Here is a 22064-nt window from a genome sequence, read left to right on the forward strand (position 1 = left end):
AGAACATATGGTATTTGTCTTTTGGGGCCTGGATTACCTCACTCAATAATGTTTTCTAGAGCCATTCATTTTTCTGCAAATTTCACATTTTCATTCTTTTGTACCACTAATTACATATACATATATACACAATATATACATCACATATATTTATATCACAATATATACATACACATATTTTCATTATCCATTCATTGATGAACATCTAGGCTGATTTTATTTCTTTGCTACTGTAAATAGAGCAGGGGCTATAGAAGTATCGGCATTGCTATTGTAGGGTGTGGGCTCCTTGGGCCATATGTCCAGATATGGCAGAGCTGGGTTATATGGCAGCTCTGCTTTGAGCTTGTTGAGGAATTTTCAAATTGATACCTTGGAATTGGAGTTCCGGGCGACTGTGAGCTGTCTTTTGTGGGTGCTGGGAATTGAACTGGGCTCATCTTGAAGAGCAGTGTACTCTCTTATCTACTGGGCCATCTTTCTAGACCAGATCAATGTTATAGTTTTAAATATTTATTTATTTATTTATTTATTTATTTATTCAATTTGGAGTTAGGGATGGAGTCCAAGGCTTCACACATGCTAAGCAAGAGTTCTACCAAAGAGCTATACTCGCAGCCCAACTTTCTTAAATTATTTTCATTAATTAATTTAAGAAACATCACTATAAACCAACCAATTTTTTTTCTACAAATTTGTTGAAGTTAATAAAAGTCTTTTCTTGGCCTGGGTGGTGGTGGTGCACATCTTTAATACCAGCAATAGGAAGGCAGGGGTAAGCAGAGTTCTGTGAGTTCAATGCCAGCCTGGTCTACAAAAATTGTTACAGGACAGCTGGGACTGTTTCACAGAGAAACCCTGTCTCAAAACAAAACAAAAAGTCTTTTCTGTCCTACTCTTGTTTTTGGTTCTTTTTAAGACAGGCTTTTGCTGGGCGGTGGTGGTGCATGCCTTTAATCCCAGCACTCGGGAGGCAGAGGCAGGTAGATCTCTATGAATTCGAGGCCAGCCCGGGCTGCAAGAGCTAGTTCCAGGACAGACTCCAAACCTACAGAGACACTGTGTCTCAAAAAAAAAAAAAGACAGGGTTTCTATGTGTATGGAAAAGCCGGGCATGGTGCATCTGCAACCGCAAAACTGGAGATGGGGCCTCCGTGATGTGGGAGTGATTTCTTTCTAATCTGTTGCTTTCATTGGTTAATTAATAAAGAAACTGCCTAGGCCCATTTGATAGGCCAACCCTTAGGTGGGTGGAGTAAACAGAACAGAATGCTGGGAGAAAGAAGCCAAGTCAGTCAGTCGCCATGATTCTCCCACCAGACACAGATGCAGGTTAAGATCTTTCCTGATAACCTCGTGGAGCTACACAGATATTAGAAATGGGTTAGAACAATATGTAAGAGCTAGCCAATAAGAGGTTATAACTAATGGACCAGGCAGTGTTTAAAAGAATACAGTTTCTGTGTAATTATTTCGGGTACAGCTAGCCAGGTGGCGGGAAGCAGCCCCGCTGCTCCACACAACAGCTCCGAGGCAGGTAGATTCCAGGGTCCCACTGGTTAGCCAATCTAGCTAAAATAAGCTCCATGTTGAATGGAAGCCTCTGTCTAAAAAATAATAAGATAGAAGAGCAATAGAACAAAACAGCTAACGTTTACCTCTGGCCTCCCCACACACATGCAACGTGAGATATGCACACACAAGTACATACAAAGGCATACATTACACAGGAACAAAGAAAAAAGGAAAATGTAATAAAATAGTTAACATGCCAGGCAGTGGTGGCACATGCCTTTAATCCCAGCAGTTGGGAGGCAGAGGCAGGTCGATCTCTGTGAGTTCGAGGCCAGCCTGGTCTACAGAGCCAGTTCCAGGACAGCCAGGGCTCTTACACAGAGAAACCCTGTCTCAAAAAACAAAAAACAAACAAATAAAAAACAAATAAATAAATAAACGTGATCATTACAAAAACAAAAACAGGGATGTCCTATTGTCAGGAAAACAGATAAAAGTGAAAAAGCCACATTCAAAAAACCAAATACCAAACCCAGCACTCAACGGGGCAGAGATGGGTGGATCTCTGTGAGTTCAAGGCCAGTCTGTCTACAAGAGCTACTTTTAGGACAAGCTCTAGAACTACAGAGAAACCCTGTCTTGAAAAACCAAAAAAAAAAGCTGGGCGGTGGTGGCACACGCCTTTAATCCCAGCACTCGGGAGGCAAAGGCAGGTGGATCTCTGTGAGTTCGAGGCCAGCCTGGTCTACAAGAGATAGTTCCAGGACAGGAACCAAAAGTTGCGGAGAAACCCCATCTCGAAAAATCCAAAAAAACAAAACAAAACAAAACAAAACCCCAAAATTCAAATACCACATGAAGACTCTATATTTAAAAAGGAAAAAAAGAAAGAAAGAAAGTAGAGGAGGAATATCTGGGAAGATAAAGGGGACCAGCAAGAGAGGGTGAGCATGAGCAAAGTACTGTATGTACAGATATGAAAATGTCATCATAACAAAGGCCATTATTTTGAACAATTAGTACATGGTAACGAGTAGATGATAGCAATAGTGCTTGTTGATTTCTTTAAATTTTTTTTGTTTGTTTTTTAATTCCTTTTTTTGTCAAGACGGGGTTTTTCTGTGTGGCTTTGGAACCTGTCCTGGCACTGGCTCTGTAGCCCACGCTGGCCTCGAACTCACAGAGATCCACCTGCCTCTGCCTCCCAAGTGCTGGGATTAAAGGCGTGCGCCACTACCAACCTGGCTTTAATTCTCCCTTTTAATACATAATTTATTTTATGTTCATTACTGTTTTGCCTGCATGTATATCTGTACGAGTGTTTCATATTTCCTGGAACTGGAATTACAGACAGGTGTGAGCTTCTCTGTGAGTGCTGGAAATTGAAATCAGGTCCTCTGGAATAATAGCGCTCTTAACCCCTGAGCCATCTCTCCAGCCCCTGCTTCTTAATTCTTAATCTCTGTACCTGTAAATTCAGTTCCTTCGTCTAAGGTCTGGATTTCATCCTTTACCAAATCTAGTGCGGTTTCTTTCTTTTTGAGACAAAGTGTTACTGTTCAGTACACAGATCAGGCTGGCCTCGAACTCACAGAGATCCTCCTGCCTCTGCCTCCTGAGTGCTGGGATAAAAGGCGTGTGCCACCACTGCCCAGACAGTGTGATCTATTCATATGTACATATTGTAAAGGTAAAAATAAAATGCTACAGATCCCCAAGTGGCTGCAGCAGCAGAAACACTGCAGATTTCCGAGTGGCAGCAGGCAGCAGGTCCTGGGCAGGGATGGTGCATGAGACCATGCCGCAGGTCTCTGAAGGCATGCCATGCAGAGTGAGGTTGGATATTTATTTAGTGGGTTATGGAAGTATGGAAGGGAAGGGGAGAAGGAGAAGAGCAGAGAGAGAGAGAGAGAGAGAGAGAGAGAGAGAGAGAGAGAGAGAGGAGAGAGACACTAGAGAGAGGGGAGAGAGAAAGAGAGAGAGATAGAGAGAAGGGATAGATAGAAGCTACTTCTTCAAGAGGGAGATAGAAAAGGAAGAGATTCAGGCTACAAGCAGGAAGGAAGGTCTGCCTGCCTCAGTGGAGGGGGGGGAGGGAGTGGGCATGGCTTATCTCTTAAAGAGATAGGACAGACCATTACACATTTGACAAACTTTGTCTTTCCAAGGTCTTTATTCCATCATTCATTGTCCTGATACTGGTGAAAGGGTTTATCAATGATCTTCCAGCCAGGCTAGTTGTGCAAACCTTTAATTCCAGCATTGGAGGCAGAGGCAGGAGGATCTCTGTGAGTTCCAGGCCAGTCAGGGCCACATTAGTGAGATCCTGTCTCAAAAAACAAAACAACAACCAAAAAAAAAAAAAAAATAAAAAAGGAGAGTTGAGGAAACGGACTGAGTTCACGAATAAGGATTGGTGGGACAACTTCTGAGGGCTTGATTCAGCCGTGTGTTCTCTATAGATCCAGGACACAGCTCTAGCCAGATCTTATGGGAGGGAGAACAGTCAAATGACATTTTGCTAAAGCTAAGACTAATGCTGTCAAGCATGTTAGTCCCATGTTCAGCAAGTCACTTGCTCATGACTTAGTTTCGCCCATGACAGAGAGCACTCATCAGCTAGTGTTCTGACTTTCAGGAACTAATTTCATTAAAGGGAATAACAGTGAATGCAGATCTATGGCTATTAATATCTGTGCTAGAGTGGGGGCTAGGATGGATAGTCACCAGTCCCATTAGAAAATTAACTAAGGCTTTAATCCTAGCACTCAGGAGGCAGAGGCAGGAGGATCTCTCTGAGTTTGAAGTCAGCCTGGTCTACAGAGCAAGTGCCAGGACAGGCTCCAAAGCTACAGAGAAAACCTGTCTCAAAAAAAAAAAGTCTATAAAGTTCCACAGAAAAATCCTCATCAGTGTCTCAGGGATTTGTGGGAATTCACTTAGCTGCCCCCTCAGCTTTTGCTCAAACTAATTTATAGACAGAACCCTCAGATTTAAGATCTTCTATACTGTAAGTTTTTGAAGTTATATTTTAGTGTTTCTCAAAGTGTGGTCCATGGACAATAGCGACAGAAGCGCTCTAGGTGTTTGTTTAAGAAAGTAGTAAGACAGGACTGGAGGCGAAAGCCTGCAGTCCCAGCTTCTTGTCATGCTGAGGCAGGGGAATCATGTGTTCAAGTTCTGCCTGGGCTACAGCTATACTGTGAGTTTAAGGTTAAGCTAGGCAACTTAGTGAGATCCTCTCAAAACAACTTTCAAAAAGGACTCAGTGCTTGGTGAGCATGTGTCATCAGGCCCTGGGTTCAACCTCTAGTATCGTCAAAAAGAAAAAATAACAGTAAGTGTGTGGGACAGACATAGGCCATTTATTTCAGTGTGAGGCATCAGATAAGAAACAACAACAAACAACCTTCTAAATCCAAGATGTGTGTGTGTGTGTGTGTGTGTGTGTAGCGTATAGTGCATTTTGGAAACCAAACACTGGAGGGAGGGTCAATGTTTTATTCCTACTTTAGAATTTTATGCTTGAATGTTTTCTTATGTTGGCTTAAGTTGTGTCTGTTTACTGTTCATTTGGCAAGTCTACAGAATATGGTTTAGTCATTAGACAACATTTGTTATATATGCATAGACAAATATCTGGACGCTTATGATGTTTGTAAACAGCGCCTCTGGGTAGTCATAGGGGATGTTCTTTATTTCCTTTTAGTCTTGTTTTATTTCTCTCACTTTTTTCTTCCTTGATTTAAAAATACCCTTCCTCTTTCTGGCTTCAATTTCCCCATCTGGGAAAGAGAGTTGTAACTTTGTGAACTTCAAGAGCAGGGTCTGATCGGGTGGTCAGTGATTCCACACTAACCCCTAGCTTCCCCGTCCACCAATAGCATAAAGTGCATATATAAATAACCATGTTATATTTTTTACATATATTTCCCTTGAGATACCACCGTTTTGATGCCAGAAAAATGATTCCGTTTGTTCTTAAGGACCGGGAACAGAAATAACCTGCTATCTACAGACCTCAAAAGTTCCTTCTCTCTTGTTAGCCTTAAAAAAAAAAAAAAGCCCTCCGCGCATATCTCTTCCTACTGCAATAAGACTGTGAACCAAAAAGTCAGGGCGTGGCCACCCCGTCCTCCCTCCCGGACATCACCGCCCCTCACAATGCTTTCTTGCATGGTGATTGGCTGAAAGGAAGAAAGAGCTCCGCCCCTGGTCTTATGACTGGAGCCCAAGCGGCGATTCTTGGCTTTCGCGGTGCTGTGGTCGGTGGTCACCTGTGCTTTCATTTTTCCCGGGTCTGCGAGGGTGTTCGTTGCCATCGCCTGTCAGGTCGTCGCCTGCCCCGCGGGATCATGATGCGCTTCCGCCTCTCTCCGGTTTCGGGCTCGGAGCTCATCCTGTTCTGTCTGCTCCTGGGTGAGTTTTCGGGCCCTCGCCTTTCGTGTCTTCAGCTGGGCCCGGGGGAAGGGAGCGGGGGTTCAAAGGCCACAACCTGAAAGACTGGTCTGCGGGGAAGCGTTGAGAGACGGAGCAGCTGACACTGGGCGGCGGCGGCGGCCCGAGGCGCGGGGCGGGGGGGGGGGGGGCGGAGGGGAGCGGGGTGGGGATGCCTTGAGCAGTGACCTAGAGAAGGCCTGGCTAAGGGATGGCCGGCTAGGAGGGCCCTTGAGAGTAACAACCGTGCAAGTAAGGAGGACGGCATCGGATTAGGCCAGAGGAGTGAAGAGTTCGAGACACCTGGCATGGACGGAACAACTTGGAAAAGAGTCTGGGGGAGCAAGGGAGCAGACACCGGGGAGTCTGGGTTATTTGTCTCAGGGAAGAGTTTTGAAGATGGTGGAAAAACTATAGCCTGAGAAAGGAAATTTGGAATCGACGGAAGACGCTGTACCCCTGGGAAATTGTTGGGAGTCAGAGTACAGGGTTCAGATATAGGACAGTAGGGCCTAGGGGGCGGAGACAGCGTTGGGGACTTTCTAGGTGAGATCCGAGGCTAGGAGAGAAGGTGACAAGATGGGGAACGATGTGGGGGTTTAAGGATGGTCTTGGAGTTTTTAGAGCAGAGGGATCTAAAGTAGCTGGAGTAACTTACTGCAAAGAAAATTTATACCTAACCTCCGGAGACAAACAGGATGAGGGAGAACTTTGCGGGGCGGGGGGGCTGGGGAGTGAATATCCGACTTATAGGTGTTGAGGATCTTGTGGGTTTTTTTCTTTCCCCTGTAACTTTTTGCTACTTCTTCCCCGCCAGACTCTGACAGAGAAATCCCTTCTAGGTGCTAAAGCCGGGGGAGCTTCCAAGATGGTAGTTTGTGTATCTGACTTTTGTATCCTACCTCCTTTTCTTTAGAGCCTCTTGTTTTTTTTTTTCCTCCTTTCCCATTGCAATTGGCTTATTTGTGGTTTAAAAGTGGTAGGTAATAGCCTAAGGATCAGTGGTAAGAGGAAATGGGTTAAGGTTGCTTGTGATCTGCCCAGTAGACTAACATAATAGCCTAAACTTGAACTTTGATCACAGTGTGTCCTCCTGACCTGATTTACTCTGCTTGTTGCTACTCAGTGGCTCTGGCTGTTGGTCCTTTAATAAAGGGATAGAAGGTAAAGACCCAGATTGGAATGGAGTAGAAATAGGTACATTTGTAATTCACATTTTGGTGGAATAGAATCCGCTGGAACAGTCTGTTCTCACCCAGTGGGCATTTGGCAATATCTTGTAGAGGCATTTAAAATTTTTCCATAATAGCTTTTAAGTATTTTTTATTTCTGAGATTGTATTGAGATTACATTTTTCTCTTCCCTTATCCCTTCTAAATTCTCCCATATACCTCTCCCTGCTCTCCTTCATGACCCCTTTTTAAATTTATTCTAATTTCATGCATATATGTATTTGTATATACATCTATACCCTAGAGGCAGTTTTGCTTGTCCCACAGGGCGGTGTCTAGTTAACAGAGGCCAGGGATCCTACTAACCTGCCTGCAAGAACAGGACAGTGCCTCTCAGAGTTATCTCCAGCCTGGCGTGGTGGCACCTCCTTTAATCCCAGCACTTGGGACATAGAGGCAGGCCGATCTCTGAGTCTAGCCTGGTTTACAGAGCAAGTTCCAGCACAGCTAGGGATGTTATGCAGAGCAACACCAAAAGAAAAGAAAAGTTATCTCCTTTAACACATTAGCAGTGGCAACTGTGAGGAGCCCAGCTTCAGAGCATGGCACCAGAGGAGTTTATCCAGTAACCCTGAAGGACCTTACGAGGGAGCCTCTGTAATCACAACTTTCTCCAGCAGTATTGAGCTCTTTCTCCTTTTTACTCTCAGCCTTTTGCTTATATACAGTAGAATTTTCCAGAAGCTACATAATACATGATGATATCACCCCCCCCACACACCATGACTCCAGTGTCCTTAACTTCCATTTCTAATACAGAAGTGCCAGCAAAATATAATTCACCTAAACCAAATCTCTGGGAGGTCTTCCAGAGATGGGACATTCTGAGTCTAAAACATTTGCAGGTCCTTGATCTGGCCTAGCTGACCACATTGTGTAAGCAACTCCTTGTATACTTCTGAAATTGGACTGTGACACTTCATTCGAACCCTTACATGGGGAGCACTTGCTGCAGGCTGGCCGACCCCACAAGAGGCTTGTTTACAGTGGAAAACACCTTATCAGCTACAAGAACACGTCTGACAAAAGCAGCTATCAACCAGTAATTTCCTGCCAATTGAATCTGCACCAACACAGTGCTGTTATTGTTCAAAGAAACATAGTTGACCTACATGTTTGCTTTTGTGCCATTAATTTTTTTAATGAAATCTTTCGGTTTGTGTTTACAAAAGCGGTCCTTGCTCGCCGCAGAAAGTTAACAAGTGAAACAGTACATAGAAGAAATGCTCACACCTAGTGACTCTGGAGTTACTCGGTTCATCCTTTTGCGTAGTTTCCAAAGCTGACCCCCTCCCTTCCCAGGTTCATTCAGAAAGGGATGTACAGGAGCAATGTGTAACAACATAGGATTCAAGGGTAAACATTTTCTTGAGCTATCTTCTTTTTTATTTTATGTAATGTTTTGTCTGCCTGCATGTCTGTATAGTACAGGTGTACCTAGCACCTGTGGTAATTTGAAGATGACAGCACTTACGTCCCCTGAACTGGAGTTTCTGTAGACGGCTGTAAACTGCACTGGGAACCAAAACTAAATCACCTCTCCAACCCAGGATCCAGTTTTTAAGTCTAGCTGAAGCCAGGCTGTGATGGCACATACCTTTAATCCCAGCACTCGGGAGGCAGAGGCAGGTGGATCTCTGAGAGTTCGAGGCCAGCCTGGTCTACAGAGCTAGTTCCAGGACAGCCAGGAATGTTACACAGAGAAACCCTGTCAAAGTCTGCACTGCTGTTCTTTCTGACATCTCTTGATTTTGATGTGAGGTTCAAGATTCTATGTGCCTTTTGCTTCTAAGAATTTATCAAGCCTTCAGTTTTTTTCTTTTCTGGATTTTGTGGTGTTTTTATATTTCCATGTCATAATAACCCCAATAATAATAATAATAATAATAATAATAATAATAATAATAATGGTTTGAAAACTCAGTAGGCACTTACTGTGTGCCTGGTACTTACCTGAGTGCCAGTCCTGAATGTGTGCTCTCATTACCAGTAGTGCACTGGTGTTTCATTTGCAACTTCCTAACTGTCCCAGCTCTATTAGTGCCTCTTAAAAATATCTACTTTAGCCAGGCAGTAGTGGCGCACACCTTTAACCCCAGCACTTGGGAGGCACAGGCAGATCTCTGTGAGTTCAAGGCCAGCCTAATCTACAGAGAGAGCTCCAGAACAGCCAAAACTGTTACACAGAGAAATTATGTTTTGAAAAACTAAAAGGAAAAAAAAAAACCTAGAAGGTTGTGCCTATACCTTGGTTGTAGAACACTTGCACAGAATGTAAGAGGCCCTAGGTTGACTCTCCAGCATTGTGAAAAAGGCCTATCAAAATCCTTGTTTTAAATAAGTAGAGAAAACATTTTTAGACTTTAGATTGGTGTTTCTCACAGAAATTTATTCATTTATTTGGATTTTTGAGTGCTGGGATTAAAGGCATACACCACCACTGCTCACAGAAAAAATTTCACTGCCTTTCATTTGAATGACTTATAACCAATGAAAGACCGTGTTGGGAAAAAAGTCTGAGTTAGAAACATGGAAAGGGCAACAGGTGAAATTCCTTTCCTAATATCATTGCTTAATTGTATTTCCTTAGTGACAGAATTCTGTGGTCATCGATTTTTATAACTAGCTTAACTTCGGTTTTTGGTTTTTCGAGACAGGGTTTCTCTGTGTATCCCTGACTGTCTTGGAACTCACTCTAGACCAGGCTGGCCTTGAACTCACAGAGATGCACCTGCCTCTGCCTCCTGAGTGCTGGGATTAAAGGCCTGTGTAACCACGCCTGGCTTAACTTCTGTTTTTAAGGGGTTGAATGTGACTTTTAAAAAAGCTTCAAGGCCCCTCTTAGTAAAAAAGCTTTGATGAGCATCCTGAGTGTAGTCCAGGTTGGGTCGCTCTCTCCCCCAGATGTGTTTTAACTGCCTATTACATTCTAACCACTACAAGCAGATGGAAGTGAGACAACAATGGACAAGACAGTGGAGGGCCTGCTGTCATAGGATCTCCATTGTAGAGGGGGAAGATAGCCCAACAGGTAAACAATAACATTTTCAGATAGTGACAAAGGCCATAACAAACAGGAAGCAGATAATGAGGAATGAAAATGACTAGGTTAGATAGTTGGACGGTAGGGATGCTCTGTGGGTTTATATTATGTGATCATAGGGCTTTCTAGGATTGAGTGACATTTGGTAGCAACCTCGGTGTTGGAAGGAGGTCCGTCTTACCTGTAACTACTTGAGATAATATGGGTGGGGAGGATCTGGAGGAGTTGGGGGAGGGGAAACTGATCAGAATATATTACAAATTTTCAATGAAAATAAAACAAACATAAAAGAAATTACTTAAGCTAAAAAAAAGAATAAAAGAATAAATCTTGTCTCCCAAACTCTTAGGTTACTAGCCTATTTTCTGTTCTTTACCTTATGGTGTTAGTCTCTGAGAGGATATGATGACCTTAGCTGCTGGTCTTTCCCGTGGCCTGTGTAGCACCAGGCCTAGTGGTTAAAGGTCAGTAAATTTTTGCTGGGGATATTCACTGGGTACTGCAGATAAGATGGTGAATTAGGCCAGATGTGGGCTTTGTTTTCTGTGGACCATAAAGGCTGTTTCCCAAAAGCTCCTTTGTGTCTTTGGATCAAGAACTTTCAAATTGGTGGTAAGAATGCAGATAATTATAGGATAATGTCACATGACAATTCTAGTCTCTTACTTGTGCTCCTTCTTGCGGGTTAGGAGTGACCAGGGTCTTACTATGTAGCGCTGGAACTCAAACTTAGAGATCCACCTACCTCTGCCTCCTTAGTGCAGGGATTTAAGGGGTGCAGCGTCACATTTAGCCCCATTGCTTAGGCATGAGGATTAATGTGGAGAACTGGAAGGATTTGGTGAGAATTAGGTTTTCTCAGCCAGCCAGCATCTGCCTCCTGGAGAGCATCAGAAAGACAAAATGTTGAGCACGGTTTTGTTACTGTTTTGTTTTTTTTTTCTACAGCCTTAGCACATTTTGTTTCCCTGATAATGTTGAATTCCTGGTTCAGTTAAAATTTGTCTCTTTGTAGTAGAGATACTTGGAAGGACAGGCTTGACATTAATCCATTATTAGTCTTTGGTTGGCATATCTGATACGTATCAGATCTATTCTGTGTATCTAGCCTTCTTTCCCAGTAATGTACCGTGGACTTTTGTCTGTAACCTAGCATTGTTTCATAGCACTGGAGGTAGCTTCAACGACCAGGGTTCAGGAAGGCTGTACTCTCTAGTCACAATTTTGTACTAAAGTGACCAGAGAGTCTTCAGTTCCAAAAGTGTATTATTAGTACTTGTTGGTATCCCACTGTGCATTGCAAAAGCACTCTGGAGGCCTGCCAAATGCAGCTCAGCAATAGGCACTTTCCATTACTGCAAGAGTCGTCTACCTACTCTCTGACCTTAAAAATAATCAAGGAAGTCATTTCATGGTGTTTAGAATAGTATGTTTTGTTAATTTTAAATGTTGCTTTTCACATGACCAACATTTATTGCTTAAAACCTTATTATTTTCTGTCATAGCAAGCCTAACAGAAGGAAAAATGTGAGGCACAGTAAACAGGAGCAATTCGTTGGATGGAACTTATAAGAAGGCCATCCTTAGACAGGGAAAAAAGCATTGGCCTTTATGTCCTACTTTTTTTTAGTGGTCTCATTCCTTAGCCCAAGCTTGCCTGGAGCTCACTGTGTAGCCTGGGCTGGCCTCGAATTCATGGCAGTCCTCCTGCCTTAACCTCCTGAGGGCTGGGATTGTAGGCCCTGCCCTGTTTTGTAAAGTATATGTGTGTACTTATACATATATGTGCGTGGTACGCATGTGGAAAGCAGAGGACAACTTGCAGGAGTTACTTATCTTTTGTGGGTCCCAGGGATTGAATTTGGGGTGTCAGGTTGGTAGCAAGTACCTTTACCTGCTGAGCTACCTTCCTGGCCCTATGCCTTTTAAGATTTGGTTTATTCTATATGTATGTTTTCCTTGCATGTATGTCTGTGTACTACATGCATGCCTGGTGACCTCGGAGTTCAGAGATAGATTTGGATTCCCTGGGACTGGAGTTATGGATGGTTGTGAGTACCATATGAGTGCTGAGAATTGAACCCAGGTCTTCTGTAAGAGCAATGCTCTAACCACTGGGCCATCTCTCCAGCTCCATATGCCTTCTCTCACCCCGCCCCCCAATCCCTTTTGACCAACCTCAAGGTAAATGGGTAAAGTTTAGGATAGGACCTAATATGATGAAAGTAAAGACACAGCTTTAGATGGGAAGGGTCCCTTTCTTTAAGCTCCAGTGTTTACTGAAAGGGAGGCTTTTAAACAGGACGTCTAACTTGCTTGGAAAACATCTCTTAGTTCTGAGTGTTTATACCCCATCGAAAACCCGTTAAACAAATAGACACTGTAATTCTTGGCAGGGTAACTGGCCCAGAGTCTCACAGCTAGTAAGCGTGGCTTCCTGAGTGGAATTTTAGCTTCTCAGGTCCACAGATGGTTCTCTTCATTGCTTCATTATATTGATTTTAAGGTCACTGTGTTGTATAAATTTTTTATTCTTATTTTCAGTTTTAAAATTTTTATCTCTGTGTTTTGCATGCTTGTATGTCTATGTATCATATTTATCCTGGTACTTGAGGAGGCCACAAGAGGGTGTTGGATCTCCTGGGACTAGAATTAGAAACTTCTGTGGGCTCTGGGAATCGAACCTGAGTCCTCTGGAAAAGCAACCAATGCTTTTAACCACTGAGCCATCTCTCCATCCCCTCTTGTATGATTTTTTTTCACTATCTTTCATCTATATTTCTTGTTTATTTGAGACAGGGTCTCCATGTAGCCCTGGCTGTTTTGAAACTCTGTGGACCAGTTTGGTCTCGAACCTACAGAAATCTACCTCTGCTTAAAGGCATGTACCAACACTACCCAGTGCCAGTGGGCCTTTGTTGTTTTTCTTTCTTTTTTTTTTTTTTTTCGAGACAGGGTTTCTCTGTGGCTTTGGTGCCTGTTCCGGAACTAGCTCTGTAGACCAGGCTGGTCTCGAACTCACAGAGATCCGCCTGCCTCTGCATCCCGAGTGCTGGGATTAAAGGCGTGCGCCACCATCGCCCGGCTTTGGGCCTTTGTTTTAATCTGTGTACTTTTCAGGTACATTTGGACCAAATAGACTCGAAAAAAAATCTAGCCACTATTTTTTTAATACAATACTTTGTGTTTGGATAACTGTGGCTGAGTTCTAAACAAATCTCTAAATGACCTGGTTAGAGCAGTACCGAGAAGATAATTGCACTCGAATGTTGACTTTTGAGGCATGACCCTTTTCTTTTTTTGTGTATGTATGTATATATTTGAATTTATTTTTGTTTTCTGTGCACTAGTGTTTTGTCCACATGTATATCTCTGTGAGTGATTTCCACCCCCGAACTGGAGTTACAGACAGTTGTGAGCTGCCATGTGGGCACTGGGAATTGAACCTCGGTCCTCTGGAAGAGCAGCCAGTGCTATTAACCACTGAGTCATCTGCCATCCCTTCTTTTCTTTTGAGAATAAATTTTCAGCTCTATAATCAGATATTCCAGAATATATTCAGCTATGGCTTTTAAAGGCTTTCTAGCCTTTAAAATAGTTTGGATATTCTAAAAATCAAGCATAGCAGTTAAATGTGGAATTGACTTGCTAGAGACATTCTACTCAGGTGTAACATTTCAAAATTAATCTTTTACTTTATGGGAAAAGCATTATTGCTAGCTTGAAATCTGAGTCACAGTTTATGGAAAGCTGTCATGAGGTTTGAGGCAGCATCCACAACATTGCTAAGTTCATGGTTTGGAAGGCCAAAAGAACCGGCTCACCTGTAATTAGACTCAGCTGGGTTTCAGGTCCACGTTACAGGGTATTTTCATTTTGATGTAATCAATCAGTATTTATTGAAAACCTAATATATATTCAACACTACTAGGAATGATAGGAGATAGAGGAAAAGTAATAGATCTCCTCCAATGTGACAGACAAGATAGATGACATTCATAGAAAAGATACACTCCTAGGGACTAGCTTAGAAAGGATTTTATGGTTATAGGTGCAAATTGGAATTCAAATGAGTGATGGAAACACTAGCAAAAGAGATCTCTCTCCACATATATCACTCGCTCACAGACTCTGGTGTTTTATTAATAATAAACCGCTTACTGTATTTCAGTTTCCACAGTGTACTCGTTTGCTTCGAAGGGACAGTTCAAAAGTGCTGTTTTAGAGCCTTTGCCAGTAGGCGAGACAGGCTTCAGTGATAGAAAATGATTATGTTGAATACTTATTCAGTGTATTTATTGACCATTTGTAGTTCTTCATTTGAAAATTATCTATCATTTGTCTGCATAATAAAAAATCTTGAAAGAACAAAAAATAAGGGTAATCAAGATACTGTAAAGTCAACTGAGATGTACTAATATGCACTGTGGACAGCTCTGTAGGGCTCTTATATTCACGGGAAGTCAGAGAAGTGACTGCTAACTGGAGAGCTGGATAGCATGCAAGCATGGGGTCTGTGGGGTTTTTCCTTTTTTTTTAGACAGGGGTTGAGGGGCTTACTATCCTAGACTACAGCCTTGAATTGATCTTCCTGCCTCAGCTTCCCGAGTGCTAGGATTTACAGGCATGCATCACCACACCCAGGTTCAGTCCAGGTTCTCAGTTACAAACAAGCAGCAGAAAGAAAACCTGATGGATTTGAAGCAGAAAGGGAATTTATTGAAAACAGCGGGGCAGGGTTAGGGAACACAGACCTGTAATTCCAGGCAGGGAATGGAATTCTTAGCTAGCCTGGGAAACTGAGTTCAAGGCCATTCTGAGTTGCTTAGCCAATTGTCTGACTAGGCGTGGTGGGTCACGCCTTTTAATCCTGGCACTTGGGAGGTGGAAGTGCATGGGACTGAGTTCAAGGCCATTTTAGGCTTCGTAGTGTGAGGTGCTGCTGTCTTAAAAAGAAAGGTGAAGAAAGGAAGAAAAGACTTTGAAAACAAGCAGACAAACCAACCTCCCACTGCCAGGCAGCAACAATAACAAACCCTCAAACTGTAATGGGACATTTGCATACTCCCTTGAAACCACAATTCCACTGTTAGATAAATATTCAACACATACAGGTATACCAATACACAAAGAATGTTTACAACAGCATTAGGGATGGGCAGATTGAAAACCTTCTAGCTGTCCATCTACAACACCAGATATATAACAAGATTACCCCATAATCCGAAGCAGTATAATAGAAATAATGAATTAATTGCAGCTACACACATCACAGTGAATCTAAAGAAGCCAGACCTAAAAGATAGCATAGTAAATTGTTGTTTATATCAAGCTAAAAAGCAGGCAGCAGTATCTATCTTGTTACAAGCCAGGGTGGCATTTTACCGTGGAGCTATAGGAACTTTGGAGGTATAGTCAGCCTTCTTTCTTCTCCCTAGGTTGCAAATTCACAAGTTCAATCAACCATGGGTCAAAGTATGAGAGAAAATCATAGTATTTATTATGCTGAAGTATAGACTTTTTTTGGTTGCTGCTACCTAGACGACATAGTACAACTATTTACATCACATTTACATTGTATTATGTGAGTGATCTAGGGAGGTTTTAAAATATATAGGAGGGTGTGGATGGGCTAAATGCAAATACTTTATACACCATTTTATGTCAGGGACTATAGCATCTGTGAACTTCGGTATCCTCTGAGAGTCCTGGAATCTGTTGAATCTGTTCCCATGGATACTGAGACTGTACTTGGAATGTTCTGCTTCTTGAAGGAGGATTCATTTACTCATGTAATAAAAAATGCTTTGAGCTGTACTTAGCACTGAGTACATATTTTCCTTTCATGTTATGCTGTGTATGTAACATCTTAATAACATATTTTGCTTTTTTAAAAAGAGAGCAAGGGCTCGTCATGTAGTTGAGTGCTAGCACACTGCTCCGCAGTTCAATTTTCAGTAACTAAACCACAAAATAAATAAATAATGTACAGAAATAGAAAAAAGTGCATAGATTAAATTACTTACAAAGAGGAACTCCTTTGGCCGTGTGTACCAAAACTTGATTCAATACTGGATTGCACTGTTATGACCAAGTGCAAAACTTCAGCTTCTACCCCTCGCTAGTGTCACCTTTTTCCTGGGCACTTGAGCCTGCCAAGCCATTTCCTTAACCATAGAATGCTTGATCTGTAGCTGGGGCTCCATTCTCAGTCCTTGCACTTTAAGTCTGGGGTGGAATTCTTGGTTAGGAACAGTTTAGCTGTAAGGGACAGTGAGAACAAGTGCACATCATTTTCAGTTTGGATAGCACAGGAATTGGGCCAGCCGTTAGAATCAAGCTGAAGGATACAGCTATTTCACATTTACAGCCCTTTCTTGAGGAAGATTTAAGCCAGCAGAAGAAAGTGGCTCTCAAGTGTTAGACACAATAGAAGCCACTCTGAGTGGAGTGTAGCCTTTGGGCCCATTGGAAACAAGTTCAACCAGATTAAATAAAGGGTGTGTTCTGGGAAAATGGTCTGAGTGATTGAAGCCATAGGGTGGGACAAGATTAAAGATTACTTTGAAAATCAGACAGGAATTAAATTTATTTTGGGACCCAGTAAAAACGTTTAAACGGGGGTGTTGGAGAAGGAGTGGTGTCTAGCAGGGACTCCTGGCGGGGTGGGAAGTACTGGAAGGATGGAGTGGTAGACTGGGAATAGAAGTAGGACCAAAATGCCAGGCTTTTGCCTTTGTATTTCAAGGTACAGGTTGAGGAGACAGCCCATTGGAGGAGGAAGTGAAAGCGAATCTGGGTTTTGAAACTGATGAGTAAGCCTTGCAGAGGTGCTGGTGGCCTTACAGAGGTGGCCAGGTGTGTCTGGGGCCACAGGGCATTCTTGTTTTCAGGCTTCTGGAGGTACATTAGCTACTTTGAGTTGAATTCTAAGTGATAAATGAACTCCAACTTGAACTCTCTTCTGGGAACCTTGACTTTCTCACCTTGGGCAAATTGGTCTTATCACTATCTTCCACAACTTCCTTCCTGTCACTTTAAAGTCTTTGAGAAGAAAATAGTTATCATGAGACACTTTTTTTTTCTTAATTAAATTTTTTTCCAGATGTGGCTTCTCTGTGTAGTCCTGGCTGTCCTGGAACTTGTTCCGTCTGCTAAGGTTGGCCTCCAGTTGATACAGATCCGCCTGCCTGGAGATACTGTTTTGTGAGACCATCTTTCCTTGTAGCTTAGGTTAGCTTTGAACATGTAATTCATCTACCTCAGCCTCTTTTTACATTTTTAAAATTTAATTTTAATTTTATGGGCATAGGTTGTAATGGTAAAAATGCTGAAGGACCCCAAGTGGCAACAGTGCGTAGCGGGCCAAGAGACCACGCTGCAGATCCCCAGTGGCGGCAGTGGGCAGTGGGGTCCTGAGACTATGAAGGCAGCCAGTCCCAGGCAGGTAGCCCCCGAGTGGACACGAGGGGCAGAGAGTCCCAGACAAGGAGCTGCATGGCGGATGAGAGACCGAGACAGATAGGCACGTCATGCAGATTGAGCTTGGATATTTAGTGGGTTATGAAAGGGAAAGGGGGGGAGAAGGGGAGAAGGCAGAAGAGCAGAGAGAGGCAGAGGTGGGGAGAGGGGGGAGGAGAGGAGTCACAGCAGCAGCTACTACCTCTTTGGGAGATGGAAAGGAAGGGACTTGGGCTGCAAGGAGAAGGAAGATCTGCCTGCTTCAGGGGAGGACAGGGGAGGAAGTGGGCGGGGCTTGTCTCTTAAAGGGGCAGGACAGACAATTACATAGGTGCTTTGCCAGCGTATGTGTCTGTGTACCACTTGTATTCCTGGCACTGGCCTAGGCCAGAAGTGGCTATCAGGAGGTGGAGTTACTGGTCGTGAGCCACCATATGGTGCTGGGACTCAAACTCAGGTCCTCTGAAACAGTATCTGGTGCTCACAACCACTGAGCTATTTCTCCAGCCCAGCCTTTTTTCTTAAAAAAAGTATTTTAGATTTATGTATATCAGTGTTTTGCATGTATGTAATTATGTACCCATAGAAGTCAGAAGAGGATATGGGACCCCTGGAACTGGAGTTATAGACTGTGAGCTGCTATGTGAGTACTAGGAATTGAACCCCTGGCCCCTGCAAGAAAGAAAACAGGTGTTTTTAACCACTCAGCCATCACTGCAGCCTCATGCCTCAGCTTCCTGACTGCTGGGTTTGTAAGTGAGCACTACCATGTCTGGCTTCTCAATTATTTTTATAATAGTTTTGAGTGGTTTGAGTAGAACAAGAATATCCTTTATTTTTAAATTGATTTTAAGTAATACATAAACATAAAATTGTACGCAATAAAATGGGGTATTATGATGTTGATACATATGAGTATTGTGTAATTTTAAAGAATCAGGCTAGACATTGATCCCTGGTGCTGTTCATTTCTTCATGGGGAAAGCTTTGAAAGACCTGTCTTTTTGAAACATGTAGTACATTGCTGCTGTCTCTAGTCGCCCCACTGTGTAGTGCCGTGAAGCAATCTTTCCTAGCTGTCCTAACTAGAACTTTGTTTCCATTGATTGGCATCTCCCCACCCCTTTTTCTCATCTACTCTGCTCAGCTTCTTATAACCACAGTTCTAGCCTTAACTTGTAAGGACTACCACAGAAGAGAGCTGTACACTGATACCAGTAATGAATGCAGATGCAGAACTCATAATGAAATCATAGCAAATTGATTGCAACAACATATTAAAAGATCTTTTATCATGACCAAGTAGGCTTTATACAAGGGATACAAGCTTAGGACTTCATGCCAAGCTGAGAGGGCAAGCACAGGCAAAGCAAACTTCCAGGTGCTTAGGAAGATTGTAAGGGTAGACTTAGATCTGCTTGACAGCTAGCTCCATTCCATGTCTGGAGAAAAGGAAGTGGCAAAAACCTGTGTTCCTCATCCAAACTCGTTCTGAATCCTTACCAGTACTTAGTCCCTGTCAGCAGCCACAAGCTTTAGCATAGCGTTTGGCCTTGCTAAGGCAGCCAGATCTCTGGAGCATGAAAGGTAGGCTTTTGTGTATAGCTTGAAAGCTGTTGCTGACGCGTGCCAGTTTGGTATTCCTCAGGAGTTTTCTCTTTAGTCTAATAACATGTCCCTACCTGTAGATAGATGACACTGGATTGCTTGGATAGCACTAAAGGGTGTGCAGCTATCTTAACAGGAAACAACTTTCCCCTTGGGTAATGTGTGAGACAGGCAAGACAATTTTCAGATGGTTGCCTGTTATTTATGTTGCAGGTGGATTTGCTGGCATATTTACCCCTTCTCTATTAGGATATTGAAGCTTTAGACCCTTGAGTTTAATAGGTAATGTTTCAGTAACCTTTTAAGTATAGAAGATGACAGATAGATGAAAAGTCCCAAAACATTTCTGCTTGAAAAGTTTCTCCATTTGCAGAAGGAGCAGGCTGAGAAAGGTTCATCAGTGCAGTTTTAAAGGGAAATAATTGTAACTCTGCATTTGTAAAGTTGACTTTTCTTATGGATCCAGGCTCTAATAGCCCTTTGAGATGTTGCTTCAAGAGCTAACCTGATCACATCAGAATAACATCATTTGGGAAGACTTCCATGTGCCCTAGGTCATATAGTTGGCAACAGAATTCTGAGGAAGAGCCTAAGACATCTGACCTGTCATTATTGTAGAGAAGAAGGTTTCACTGAATGGGTTTAGAGAAGCAGGAGTTTAATCCACTTTCCAGACTTCCCCTACCCTAGTTACCTCAAAAACGAAAAGAAGCAAAGGTTGTAGCTCAGTAGAGCACCTGCCAATGTGTGAAGCCCTGGTTTGATCCACAGCATTGCAAGAAACGAACATGCACAGCAAGAAGGCAACTGTAGTTGTCTAACAGTGACCTGACAAGGCACAAGTGAATGTGGGAATCAAAGTCACCAGTTTCTCCCATCACCTAAGCATCAAGGATCTAGTAAACATTTATTTCCAGAAGAGAAAATGCTACCTTTATTACTAGTGGCGCACGCCTTTAATCCCAGCACTTGGGAGGCAGAGGCAGGTGAATCTCTGTGAGTTCGAGACCAGCCTGGTCTACAAGAGCTAGTTCCAGGACAGGCTCTAAAGCCACAGAGAAACCCTGTCTTGAACCCCCCCCCCAAACCCCCAAAACTACAAAGAAAGTAACCACCAAGACACCATATACTTGACCATATGGGTTTCATTTTAGAGTTGAACTTCAGCAGTGGCTAAAATTTATTTTCACCTTATGTTGTACGATTTATTTTTTTAATCTAGGAGCTGTTCAATCCTCTGCATTGGAACTTAATTTGACAAATTCAAACGGTACTTGCCTTTTTGCAAAATGGGAGATGAATTTCACAATATTTTATGAAACTACAAACAAAACTTTTGTAAGTAAAAAACTTTTTTGTCTTTTTTGAGATTGACTTACTTTTTATGTAGATGGGTGTTTTGCCTGAATGGGTATCTGTGCATCATGTTCATATAGTGCCCTTAGAGGTCAATAGAGGGCATTGAATACCATGAAGCCAGAATTACAGATGATGGTGAGCTACCATGTGGGTGCCGGGAGTCCTCTGGAAGAGTAGCCACTGATGTTAACCACTGAGTAGTCTTCCTAGTTCCTTAAAAAGGTTTTTTTGTTTTGGTGTTAAAGTTTGAGCCCAGAGTCTCTTTAGGTGGTACTAGGTAAACACTCTGTTAATTGTCCTACTTCCCAGGCCGATATTTGTCTTGAGTCTTATAGTAGGGCTTTATTTACATTTGGATTTTTTTTGTTTGAGACAGGATTTCTCTGTGAAGCCCAGACTGTCCTGGAACTCCCGACTAGGGTAGCTAGCCTCATCTGCCTCTTGAGTGCTGAGATTAAGGGTGTGCGCCACCACATCTGGGTTTACATTTAGACTTTTGTACCCTTTGGTGGCGCACGCCTTTAATCCCATCTCTTGGGAGGCAGAGGCAGGAGGATCTCTGTGAGTTTGAGGCCAGCCTCGTCTACAAGACCTAGTTCCTGGACAGGCTCCAAAACTATACAGAGAAACCCTTTCTCGAAAAACCAAAAAAAAAAAAAAAAAAAGAAAGAAATATATGTACAAATAATATTTCATGATTTCATGTTAATTGACGTAACCCTTAAAGCCTGTGTTTTTTAAAACTATTAAACTCTTAAATGTACACTGTTTAAGGTTGGAGTGGATACTTCTAATTCATTGATTTTTTTTTTTTTTGAGTTTTCCTTGGAGATGGTTATATGCCAATGAGGAAACTTCATGGTATTTCAGTTTTAACCACTTCTGAAGTAATATACAACATTAAATCTTAAATTTCTTTTTTTCATCTTTAAAATATTTTGATCTTTTAAAAAAATATGTGTATGTATAGGTGTGTGGGTTTAAAAATCTTTCTATGTGTATTTGTGCACCGCTTATGCCTGGTGCCAGAGACTCCCCCTGAACTGGAGTCAACAGACAGTTGTGAGCCCACAATGTGAATTCTGTGATTCCAACCTGAGTCCTCTGTGCGAGCAGCCAGTGCTGCCATCTGTCCAGCTCCCAACGTCTAAGAACTAGTTTGCTATTTCTGTCTACCTTTTTTTTTTGGGGGGGGGTGTTCTATAGCTTTGGAGACTGTCCTGGAACTCACTCTGTAGACCAGGCTATAGACCACAGAGATCCACCTGCCTCTGCCTCTTGAGTACTGGGGTTAAAGGTGTCTACTCCCACCACCCAGCTAAAGATTTTTTTAAATTAATTATGTATACAATATTTTGCCTCATGTATTCCTGCATGCCAGAAGAGGGCACCAGATCTTTTTACCGATG

At 42.6% G+C, this 22064-nt stretch overlaps 1 protein-coding gene across 4 annotated transcripts in view; it reads left to right on the forward strand.

Moving 5' to 3' along the window:
* Positions 1-5736: 5736 nt before the first annotated feature.
* Positions 5737-22064, forward strand: part of Lamp2 (lysosomal associated membrane protein 2) — a 58759-nt gene continuing 42431 nt past the window's right edge. For all 4 annotated transcript variants that reach the window (XM_057759341.1, XM_057759338.1, XM_057759339.1 and 1 more), the window contains exons 1-2: positions 5737-5934; positions 20519-20634. In XM_057759341.1, coding sequence (XP_057615324.1) covers positions 5871-5934; positions 20519-20634 — 180 coding nt within the window. In that variant the 5' untranslated portion in view covers positions 5737-5870. The remainder of the gene's footprint in view (positions 5935-20518; positions 20635-22064) is intronic.

This window comes from Chionomys nivalis, chromosome X (assembly GCF_950005125.1).
Source record: "Chionomys nivalis chromosome X, mChiNiv1.1, whole genome shotgun sequence".
Lineage (NCBI taxonomy): Eukaryota > Metazoa > Chordata > Mammalia > Rodentia > Cricetidae > Chionomys > Chionomys nivalis.